The 12,381-nt window shown below is 45.9% G+C and overlaps 1 protein-coding gene across 1 annotated transcript in view; it reads left to right on the plus strand.

The window, feature by feature from the left end:
* PLCL1 (phospholipase C like 1 (inactive)) overlaps positions 1-9,835 on the plus strand; it is a 215,872-nt gene extending 206,037 nt beyond the window's left edge. Inside the window, exon 6 of the mRNA XM_074595329.1 lies at positions 8,080-9,835. Coding sequence (XP_074451430.1) covers positions 8,080-8,262 — 183 coding nt within the window. The 3' untranslated portion in view covers positions 8,263-9,835. The remainder of the gene's footprint in view (positions 1-8,079) is intronic.
* The last annotated feature ends 2,546 nt before the right edge of the window (positions 9,836-12,381 follow it).

The raw sequence follows: 12,381 nt of genomic DNA on the forward strand, positions 1-12,381 counted from the left end.
TAAATGCCCAGATGAGAAAGAAGCAAGAGGCATTTTTTTAAAAAAAAAAAGAAAACAAAAGCCCACTCTTTAATACGTAAAATGCCTTCTTGGAGGAATAGATTAGCAGCCGTACGATGCAATTGATTTGCAAGAGCCCACGGATTTCAGTGGAGAGCTCTGCTTAAAGATCAATAGGGAACGCTGCAGCATGAGTGCTTTTGCCACTTAGGCATTCAAGCAAATGGTTGATGTTAATTCCTTCTCAGACTTTGGTCTAGGGCCAGTAGGGTTTGGGAGGGCACTTGACTGTGTTTCAGAGAGCAAGCTGGCCACATATGTCCTTCGCCTTTATTTCATTAGGCAAATTCTGTAAGAGAATTACAGATACAGACCCTCTTTCCGAAGTTGCCATGGCTGCACAAGGCAGTGATACACTCACGCTGGCTAGGCCAGCAGCCAGAACCAGAAGTTTTTCTAAGTATTTGCTTTTTTGCTAATTGCATGACTGTTTTTGTGGTTTTCCTTGTGTGACAGAGGTGATTTGTTCATTTCCACCTCCCAGGCTGCCCTCAAGGTTTGCGTTTGGCTGTGTCCCACAATTTGGGAATATACAAGTGATGGGCTGGCGGTTTAGTAATAAAGCGGGGAGCCTTGCCCAGCGTGGTGCTGAGGGGAGCGTCTGTTGGTATCCAGCACAGACATTTTGTTTTTAACTGCACCTTTCCAACAGCTGGAAAAGAAGGCAAAAAATGCCAGGGGTGTTTTTCAAGGAGGTACCGCGCTGGCAGAGGGAGCGGCGTTCCCTCTTCCCAGCTGCTCAGGTCACTGCTTTGTGCTGCGGGGTTGATCGCTTGGCTGTGCGGTGAACTGTCGCTAGCCTCCTGGAAAACTAGCCACGCTAATGCTGGACACCTCTGTAGATCCTCATTTAATCATCCCCTCCAATGCAGACCTTCGGGGTGAGACCCAAATGGCAAAATGAAATCAGTTCAAAAGTTTTGGGGTTTGTGTGGAACAGCCTAATGACTAACTGTCAGATTGGTCTAGTTTGGGAGTTTAAATGTAAGTAGTTAAAATCAGATGGAACTGGTTTTCAGGTAACCTGGGTAGTGTTCTTAACACACCACATTTACAATTTTAGCATCGGGCTCCGTGTCTGGGTCAGAGTACTGGTCTGCAGCCACAAAACCTTTGGGTGTGTTAACAGAGTAGTCCAGTCCGTGGCCGCGATGAGTGATCACACTAGAGCCATGGGTGAGGTTAAGATTTGATCTGTATTACAAGCTAGAGCTCTCTGAATCGTACTTTACTTTGGCCGTTATTTATTTATTCTATTTGTTATCATTTATTTATTCATTTTTATTAACCTCTGTCCCTTTGCGATGGTATCTGAACACCTACTATGGTTGCAGAGATCTGTGCCTCAAAGAGAACTGGACTGATATACTGGAACCTACTGCGTGCTCAGGTCAAGCTGGGACCGAATGGGCTCTGTGGAGGGGCCGTAATCCAGATTCCTGCCTGCTTTCCCTTGAACTGCTGAGAGCGTCTTCTGCTTTTGTACAGGGAGCTCCTGGACAGGTTGCTCTGGAGTTGCCATGGGAATTTTACCAACCACCTGGAGGAATGCTGGGGTTGTTCTCTCGCTCTTACACCTGACTGCACTGGAAAAGAGCTTTGTAAATGGTATTTGCAGAGATGGTTACCCCTTAGCCCTTCGCCCAGCAGTTGGCCTTCAGTTAGGTGCTTGCTGGCAGGATGCTGCTGGCTGGGATGCACCACCTTAGGGCTGTGCGTCTTGGCAAGTTGGTGAGTGCCCTCAAGGCTGCCGGTGTTGCTTGCCGGTGAGGTTTCATTTCCGAGACTCGTGCAAATACCAGGTACAAACAGGAATTTTTTCCCTGAGTAAGTTGTAAAACAGTTGGGAAATACAGTACAGCCAAGGGCAGTTCTGCACTCCTGATGTTTCTCCTGGGTATTTCCTGAGGTTCTTTCTGCTCTCTGAACCTGCTCAGCCTCCTGTGTAGCGACAGACAGGCAGGAGAGCCCAGAGCCCGGCTGGTTCATGCAGTAAATGGAGAAAGGCTGAAGTAAGGAATAAGTAAGCTGAAGTAAGGTTAGATACAGCAATACTAGGAGATTGCTCCTGTTAACTATTTCTCCTCCTCCTCCTCGGTCTTCTTCCTCATCCTTGCTCTCCTAGGTGTCCCAGCTGCTGGCTGTGATGGGTTGAGCAGATCAGCCCTAGAACTCCTGACCTTGCTGCTTGGCACAACCTTTGATTCAATTTCAATGCTCATCTGAAAACTCGTGTTCACCTTGTTTCTATCGTGTAACCTTGTGTCAAAGCTGCACACGACAATCTGTTCCACAATAGTTTCTCTTTCTTGCTCTTGCTTACAGAGATTTAACACTTCATATAATGGTGACTGCCTTTCCCTGGGTGGATATTTTCTTTTTCGTACATCTCGGATCTGTTCTCTATGTGATATAGTTGATTCTCAGCTCTATTTCCCTCTTGGAATTTTTTGCTAGACTCTGCTTTGAGAAATGGGAGAGAAGGTCTCTGGCTGTCAGTAACACGCTGATGCACCAAAATGAGACACTCAGTTTGGCGTCTGAAATTACTAGCAAATACTGAGAAATGCGGTGATTCGGGCCCCAGCGAGGACCCGGTCAGATCGCCCAATTTACCCAGTGGCAAAGCTGTTGCTGGCTTCAGCCAGGTAGAAGCAAGCTCTTGCATTTGGTTCAGAACTGGGTATGTGGGAAGCTACCCCCAAACCCCAGACATTAAATGATACACCGGTGGTACAAGGAGTGCCATTTAAGTGCCATCCTTTATATTTGTGGCCTTTGTATTTTCCTGATAGGAAGTGAATTTCTGCTTCACAAGGGTTTAAAATAAATTGATAAGTAATGCTTGGCTTCTGCTTTTCCTGTGGGGTAACTCATTTTTGCAATCCTTTATTTTTCAGTGTGTGAGAAGTGATTATATGCTTTCTGTATAATCTTTGTGTACAATAATTTTTCATGGCAACATGTGCACTCTCTATCATGGAGAATAAAGCAAAGCTCTTGACAAACTAGAGGCAGTAGTAATGAAAAGGGTGGGTTTTTAAAGTCTGCATTGATACAGAAATACTTTGCGTGTTTTTGGAGTACTCTGTTCTGAAATGGGGATGTATCATAATCAAATTCATATAAATTGTTCCCACATTTGACTTCGAAGGAGGCATGGAAAAATATCTGCTTTTTGTAATAAGTTTAACATAGCAGTCAAATCATTTCATTAATGATTTCCTCCTCAGGATTACATTTTCAAAGCCATGTGCACTCATTTAATTGTGTGCCTCCTTATTAATGTTAAACACAATTAAAGTCCCACTATGACACTTTGAAAATGCAAATGCCCCCCTTGTGGTAAATGCCTCCTGCACATAGAATATCCCAATGTCACAGCAGCTCTCCAGCGTTTCTGCTTTCCGAGTCCCTCGGCACAGACTCTGGGTGCCGTTACCTTACCCCTGTTACCTCTGAGATGTGGAACAACGCAATGCTTGCCATTGTTCCACTTGGCCGTGTCTGGCTTTTTCAGCCAACCACAGGCGGCCTCTGGAGGTTTTACTTTGTGATTAAATAATAACGTAAGGGCGTGTTTCTTTGAGAAAAAGTTAAAAAATAACAGTAATATCATGAGCACGATGTGGCATGTGTGGTGAGACCTCTGTTATTTATTGTTTGTTTACTCAGCCCCCGAGGAGCGGAGAGGAAAGCTCCCATAATGTGCTGTCAGAGAACGTGTCTGCCAGGAGATAAGCAAGTGCCTGCTTTAGCAAGCAGCAGATTACAAAATGGCCTTCGCAGCCACTCTTTCAGCCTCCCTGAAAACACAGCCGGTTCTGAACCCCGGGAGAAGGCCCTATTGCTCAACATGGGATTTTCCACTTCGCTGGTAGGAAAGGGAGGCATTTGTGTGGGGTGACCTGTTGATGCAGTTCCGTCTGCACAGGCCGAGCGGTGGCCTTCAGGGTCCTCCTGCAGTCCCCTGATGCTGGTGCGGGCAGCTGCCAACACGGGGGCTTCGGGTCCCTCCTGTGTGGTAGCCAGGGTCCCCAGTCCTGGTGGGTGCCCAGAGCTAGCGGTCTGCTGTGACCTACGTGTCACAGAGCGTTTCCTTGAAAGCATAGGAATAGAAACGGTAATTATTTATTAATGTACATATCCACACCCATATATCTATGTTTATGTAGAAATATACATGCACATATTAAAAAAAGTTAATACTGTAGAGTCAAACACAAAATGCTGCCACTTACCTAACCCGCCTCCTCCTCTCGTTTCCCCAGCCTCAGAGTCTGGGTTGTCGCCGGATATAATGAGCTGTTGTCTTGACTCATAAAAACTTAGGAGTTTGATTTGGCAAAAAAAATAAATAATAAACAACCACATACAGAATTCATCCCATCTGCGGCCATTGCCAGTGTCTACCTAGAACTACTTATGCTTCTTAAAGCGCTTCATGGGTTGTCACTGAAACTGGGCAATATTTAAAGCCATGTCAGATTATCCCCATTTTCTAAGTAGTATTAGCCTGTCAAGGTAAAGACTTATAATCTTATACTTGCTTGACAAGCTGCATTATTTGTACTGTAATGTTAATTTGTGCTGAGGCTCCACAGTTAGTTGTAGTTAGTGGTATGAAACCTGACATTTAATGTTCCCTAACTCTGATAAAAATGGGGCCTTTGATCAGTTTTTTCCAGTGGAATGTTCGATTAATCTCTTCTGGCTTAATTTAGTGTCCTGCCAAATGCTGAGTTTAGACTTTCTCACAAGTATTTATTTTCAGGAAGGCTGATGATACCAATAGCAGAAGGGAGATAGATGGATAGATGCCGAAGTGGACCATCACGATCTCTCTTTGTCTGGAAGAGAGATGCTTTGTTTGTAAGGGCAAAGGGGATTGTTCTGTGCACAGCGATGATCACAATGACTGATTTAGGAAGGTTGTTTCAATGCAATCCTACTTTTAAGGTTTACTCCAGCTTCTATCCAGTATTTAGTTCGTTAAGGTGTTGACACAATTTTGCTGACATTTTTCTTAAGTGGATTATGCTCACAGCCAGTTTTTCAAAGCAAACAGATGGCTTTTCAAACAGAGCATGCCCACAGATTATTTTTTTTATGGTGTCTCTAGAATTATGACAGCTCTGTCAGAGGGGGCTGGTTTGTCATTAATTTTCTTGTGACAGATGATTCAAAATCGTTTTTGCTCCTTCAGCTTGCTCAAATGAACCAGCTGTTTAAAAATAAAAAATACAAGGAGACTAAGACATAAATCAATTGGTCTGCACATGAATGGAATCGCACTATTTTGATAAGTCCATTTCTGTTTTTAGATCACTGTAAAATAAGAATGTCTTCAAAATATTGGAAGTGTGCTCAGGAGGAGTGTTTTTCTTCTTGGAACCAGAAGACGTGTTGTGTGTTGCCTCAGACAAAACCTGTAATCTGAACTGCCTGGTTACTTACGTGTGAAATTGGAATATGCATGAGGGAGAGCGGGTGGCTCAGCACCCTCACACAGGGTGTGAAGTCCCTTGGCTTCTGGGGACTTCAGATAGGAGTCTTTGCAGGGCGGACTCAGGCTGTCGTCCTCCAAGTGGGGTTTTATCAAATCCCAAGTAGCTTCCCTTAAATGAGTGTCTCAGTGAGTCCCTAAGCAAAGACACAGTTTGTGGGCCACCCAAGATTTCCATCCATTGCCCTCCCTCTGGGAAGGAAGAGGACATGAATCAAGTGACATAGACTCAGTTGAAGCTCTTTGTGTCAGCTTAGGGAGCTGCATCCATCTTGTGCTGCCACATGACAGGAAATCCTCCTCCTCCTCCTCCTCCTCCATGCCCTGCATGGGTGATTGTTCCTGCTGCCTGGGGAGATGCTGGCCATGCCACAGGCAGAGGACAACCTCCTAGAAGGCTTTCCGCAGACATCCCAACTAAGGGGACGCCAGGTGCTTTGGGGTGCTGGGCCTTCATCATCATCATTTTGCCTTTCTGTTGCACTGTCTCTCCCAGGTTTGGGGCTTAGTTGTTCCTGGTGCTGTAGGGATGTCTATTTTGAGTTGTTTCTTGTGCTACAGGAATACATAGTGCCAGGTTTTGACTTGGAGAAGTTAAGGCTGCAAAGCATCATCACACCGACTCTTTTCTGCGTGTTGGTGCAGCCTTTGGTGTCTTCAGTCCCGCATGCCTGACAAGAAAAAGCAGCACCCCCACTGCAGCTGGGTCTGTTTCATCCCCAAACCAAATTATTTAAAACTCTATTTGCGTAGTGAAGAATCTACCACCTTTTTTGATAACATTATCATGTCATCGATGATAGTGCTGTCGGATCTCTTTGCCTATGCCGTGGTGTGTTGTCCCTGTTGCTACAGTCCAGCATGATTCCTGTGCCATTTGCAGACAGGGAGACCGGAGCGTGCTGGACACTCGAGGCAGCTATGGTGCTCCTGGATTCCGGCTTACTGCCTTTAACCACAAACTCAACCTCTGTCCTAAAGGCAAGATCATGGCTATGTGAAATATATGCTGCGTATATTACTCCTGTTTTGTTTTTTCAAAGCATGTCTGCTCACTGGATCCCAAGCTATTTGTCTGTGTATTCCCATAACTGTCATGCTGCCGAGATGCAAATCTCTTCTAAAGAGTTTCATACCGAATAGCACAGAGCTGCTTGCGCAGTCCCAGTGCTTTTTGTTATTCTTGCATTGAGTTGGATTCCCAGCATCTGGGTAGTGATTTACATTGTTCAGTAGGGACAAATTCATGTCACCAGGAGATGAGGCAATCACGTTTCCGGGTGCGGGCTGCCATCCCTGGCTGACGTGGTTTCCCACGTGGTGTTTACCAGTGCAGCGGGACTTGCAAGCCACCATTGTTTCTTCGTTGTGAACATTGTTTGCAGGGGCTCAGGCGGTGCAAGTCCGGTGCCAGGCACTGGCAAAAAGAGAACTGTGCTCTCATGGGTGTGGGATAAATCCTTCCTCTTAGATCTGGGGAAAGGGAGAGCAGCGAGATGCTCCCACTGCTGGAAGGTGTCGCGCTGCAAGTCCCCCAGCACATCTGGTTTGTTTTAAAAACCTAAGGAGGGTCAGCCATCAGTGTGCCCCGGGTCCTGCTGTAATATCTGTTGTCTCCTCTGAGAGCCCACAGAGCATCTGTGGGTTCGCAGGAGGTCAGGTTTGGTTGCAGGGATGCGAATGTGACATTTCAGTCAGCCGGAGGTATTCCTTCTGAATATGCCTATAACCAGCTGCAGCGGGTGGTGTACTTTAAGCTGTAGTTCGGGTGACATTAGGCAAAGAGCAGCTCAAGTTCTCAGTGATGCTGAATTTTAATAACCAGATGCATCTTCTGGCTTTTATTTATTTGTATCCTCTAGCACCAGAATCTTGTCGCTTTGCGGCACTTGAGATATCAATATTGCATAAATATTCATTTTGGCATTTCTGAACACCAACTCCTTGATACAAATTTCATGTAACACGTTTTTCCTGATAGTTACAAATTGGATTGACATCCCGTTAGTCACCTCACCTGTACATGCTCAGAGATGATACAGAAGCAGGCTTTTGCTCGTGAGGTCTATCATTCCCATTCTCCTGCTCAAAGGTCCCAAACAAAACGGTTCAGATGGATTCAGTGTGGCACTAAAGGGTGCTGTGCTGCTTACAGGTGTGCTCTGCTAAAGGAGGGCCCAAGGCTGGGTAGCAAATCGGGGTGCAAGAAGGGGTGGGTCTCAGCTCACAGGGGACTCCTGACTGGGGACATGCAGCCATTGCCTGTCCCGCTCACCCTGCCCGCTCTGCTGGCTACTGCCTGCCCCGCTGGGCTGGGTACCAGGCTGCAAGAGGGGCTTCAGTCCCCTCCCCCGGGGCTGGTGTTCACAAGGAGGCAGAGGGGATTTGAGACAGGACCCGGGACCTGTTCCACAGCATCACACCACGTGTCAGAGACAGTATTGCCGCTTTCGGTCCTCAGCGATGTGTGTGATTCCTGACTATCTCCTGCATGTCTGTCTGTGCATCCTCAGGGCCAAGGAGATCTCCTGAAGAATGCCAAGAACGAAGCCCTAGAGAACATGAAGCAGATCCAGCTAGCGTGCCTGTCGTGCGGACTGAGCAAAACTGGAAGTGGGCACGCGGATGCCAAGTCGAAACGGTGCCTGGAGGCAATACAGGAGAAGGACACCGGAGATGAGAACGGGAGGCTGTGAAGGGGAGGCAGAGCTGTCACATTCATCACAGATTTCAATAACTCTAAACTATTTTTTTAAAGCATTTAAAAATTCACACAGGAATGCCCTCTACAGGGTGTTGGTAGTATTAAAACCCTCACAATGTCAGTATTTTAATGCAGTTAATTTATCTAAGTTAAACTCTGGTAGTGAGATTTCTAATGAAGCCAAGCTGTCTGTATGCAAGTGCGTGTGTGTGTGCGCACATGCAAATCCTGTAGACGCCCTTTCATGCATTACATTAGTCATTTGCTAATTTATTCCTTTGTCATCTTTGAATAGGCCTGTTCGTTCTGAAGATCAAAACAAATAGAGAGTACTTGTATCAGTTTTGTGCTTTATTTTACTCTCCAGCTTTTATCATTTAACTTCTAGGTTACATTACTGTTACGCTGTTTAAACAAACAAACGAAATACAACAACAAATGTCACCAACAGCTGTTTTTATGAGGACAAAACCAGCGGTTTGCTGCAGATCCTGAACGTGATTTTTAATGAACAATTCAAACCAAGTAAACGGGATATTAAATAGTCAGAGTTGCTGGATAGATTGTGATCAGATTTGAGGTGTACATTTCACTGAATTTTAACAAACTGCTCTTCGGGATACACCTAGATAGGACGTAGTAACATAAGTACTAGCTGATTTATTTCATTCCAGTAAATCATCGCTACCTTGTAGATCTGCAGGACAGCTACAGTCTTTGCTGATAGGCGTTAACTTGTGCAGTAATGACCATAGCTAGTCAGCCCCGTAGTTACGAGGAGAGCTGTGAAGATCCTTCGGTGATCGTGAACTCTGAAGGTGAGCTTCAGCCTGTTCTGAGACACGCGGTGGTGCCACTATTGGAAGGAAGGTTTTACAGATTTCACAAACTGTGAGGTTTGCTGCAAGAGGTGTGAGAGGTCAGATCTTGCGTGCCGCCTTCTGCTTAGACGTTGAAGTCAGTTGGATGAAGCAAGCAGGATCTGACCTTACGTTGTTGTGGTTAAGAATCGTGCTGTGCTAGAAATTTGAAGCAAGGCTGCAGAACTGCTACGGATGTAGCGCAGAGAAATAGCTTGGGGAAAAAACGGTACCAGCATTTTTGTGCAGCAGTTACAAAGACCCTGACACGCATCCTGTGTTTAGGGTAATTCTGAGAATTGGATGCCTCCTTGTTCCGCTGTAGAAAGGAGACGGAGAATGTCACGAAGCAATGCATCCTCGTCCCTCCCGCTGTCCAGCTCACCTGTGCTCACAACATTCATTTCAATCGTTTAAGTACTGTGCTTGAGTGTAGTATTTGTGTTACCTTTAACAGGACTAAGTGTTTTATGGTTATAAAAAAGACTATTTAAAGCATTGCTTTTATTTTGAAAAGCTACTTTTTAAATTAATTTGATTAACAAATATGCTAATTTTCTGAACTTAACAAAAAGTAATTGCTGAAAGTTTGACCATTGGAGAATCTTATATAGCTATTGTGTTAAGTTATTTTTGACTTCTTAATAACACTATTATGTTCATGTTGCACATTACTGAGAGAGTAAAGCTATGAAACAACTTTGACCCATGTTTTTAAAGTGATTTAACACAGAAGGTAATCAGCGAGACATGGATAAAGGTGCGTTAGAGTGGGTAAGTTGCTTGAAAGAAGGTCCTGCTCCGAGAGGAACTGTATTATTGCAAAGGTTATAACTTTGATTTAAGGTTATACCTTAAATACCATTTCTTTAAAACTTGCCGTACTTGTTCAGATCCAGCCCTAAATCCTTTGTTTATCTCTCCATTAGATTATGAGTGAGTATTCAGCCTTAGTTGAGGTCTGGCGAGGGACGTCGTTTGTGTTTCAGGCAAGGCATAAAGCCCAGATCAATGATGCAAGTGTGCTCATTCACATTTTGCCCTCCTGGGTTACCTTCCTGATTTCATCATGTTTATATGAAGAACATCACTTGGCCTTTGGTATTTACAGTTGGGGAGGATGGAAATTGTTAACCTAGCACCACCTTTGGAAAGCATCTCTCAGAGAGGAGAGGTTGCTTCAGAAAGGGTAAGTGGCTTGCCTCTTGGTGCTTCATTTAAACCTAGAAATAACTTGATTATTTTTCAATTTGAAAGGCTATCCCAATGTCTGTACAGGATCTGCTGGCAAAATACCTTCTAGTCCTCCTTCCTTCTCTGACGTTATAAATGACCAGAAAATTACCTAGAGAAGGGCTTGCTTTCTGTGCTCACATGGAAAGGGATACCACGTAGCTCTTGTTCTGTAGGTATTTGCAGACCCAGCAGACAGTGGCTGGACGGAAATCCCATAGCATGCATGCCCACACCTTTCACACCATGTTTAGAATTCATATCGCGTCCTGTGCCAAGGTCATGCTGCATGGCTTCCTGTGCCAACACACAGGGAGCAGAAAACCTCGGGCACCCTGGATTGACCCAAGTGGCTGGAACCGCGCCTGGTGCTGGCGCCCACATCCCTGCAGCTGGAGCAGCTCCACCCTCCTGCACGAAGAGCGGGCTGGCGGCAAACGCTCATCTCTCCTTCCTCTGTGCTCTGTGCCCCTTTTGAAGTCACTGGGAGTGGATGCTAAAGTGTCAGTTGGCATAATAAAAATTCAGCCTTGATGAAGAACGTGTGAAAAATCATATTCAGCATCGACAGCAAAAATACACAGGGGACTGGCAGCCCAGCCTCTCGGGGAGGGTTTCATGACATGTCTGGCTTCTTGCAGTGGTACAACCACTATTTGCCTGATGTCCCACCTGAATGGGAAGATATTATCTATATCACTTCCTGGGGAATGATGTCAGGAAAGGGTTACAGGTATTTGCCATTCTTTACAGTGGTTTTTAGCAACAAGAAATCAGAGAAGCTCTCAGGGACGGGCACAGGGAGGTGGCTTCCAGAGGGAATACAGGAGTGAATCTACCTGGGTCTCGTTCCACCTCTGCCACGGAGTCCTGCATCTTTAGAGTATTTATTTTCCTTGTGTCATTCTCTCATCTGTAAGATAAGACTGATGATGTTTTCCTTCCCAGGCACGGATTAGGTGACAGATTTCTGAAACCCCTTTGAGTGTGCTGGTGCTCTCAGGAGAACATCCAGGCACTGTGTTTGGGCTGTCCTGGAACACCAGTGTCTGCCCGGTCCTCCCACCGCTGGTGAGTGAGGTGAGCCAGCGCATGCGAGGAGGGCTGAGCCGTGACCCGCTCCCCTCTCCGGAGGGCATTGGGAGGCAGTCGCCTCCAAGGTGTTAGGTTCCTGCAAATTCCCCAAGCAAAGACAAGGCAGGTGGCTCGGAGAGGCCCCGGCAGCACGTTTCCCGGGGCATGAGGCTGCAGCGTGACCTCTACCTGTGTGCTAGGCACCAGGGCCCACAAGAGAAAGAGTCGATGCAGAGGTTTCACTTGCGTTTTGCTTCTTATGTCCATGAAGGAATCCAGACATGAAGCACGGGAAACGAGGCTGAATTAGTCCAGCTGTTCATGGGCCTGATTAGTCTTAAATCAGCAGGAATAATTTTTACCAAATTTCACGTGCTGGTGTGACCAGCAGGACTGACCCCTTCCCCCTCCCTCTCCTGAGCTCAGAATAAGTTAAAGCACCATGCCTTTCTGCTGCTTTCTGTATTATTTTTCACGCATTTTATTCCCTGTTTTTTAAAGGCATAACGCAGCTTCCCAGTGCAAACAAGGTGAGAGCTTTGCGTGTTCCTCTTTCTGAGATTTATCTCCCAAAATAGATCATTATCAGATAATTGCATGCACGGAGAGAGAGCTTTCCTGTATAATAACCCATCTCTTCCGTCTGTCTGTTCAGACTAAAACATTAGGTCGTAGCCTCCTTGGCCTCCATCCCACTCCTATAGCGACAGGCAGCAGCCTCGTGCAGGGGACTAACTCAGGAAGCATCAGAAAAGAAAAAGGTGAGGGAGCTGCAGGAGCCTTCCCTGCTTGCTGTGGGACTGAGCGTGGCAACCCCAGCTCGTATTGCAGCAGCAGTAGATGATGTACACATTCAATAAATCTGAGATTCACTACTTGTAAAGTGCAGTGCTTAACAGGCAAAGGTGAGTGTGAGGGACGAGCACATCTGGGCACAGTGAATA

The sequence above is a fragment of the Larus michahellis genome, chromosome 7, assembly GCF_964199755.1.
Source record: "Larus michahellis chromosome 7, bLarMic1.1, whole genome shotgun sequence".
Classification (NCBI taxonomy): Eukaryota; Metazoa; Chordata; class Aves; order Charadriiformes; family Laridae; genus Larus; species Larus michahellis.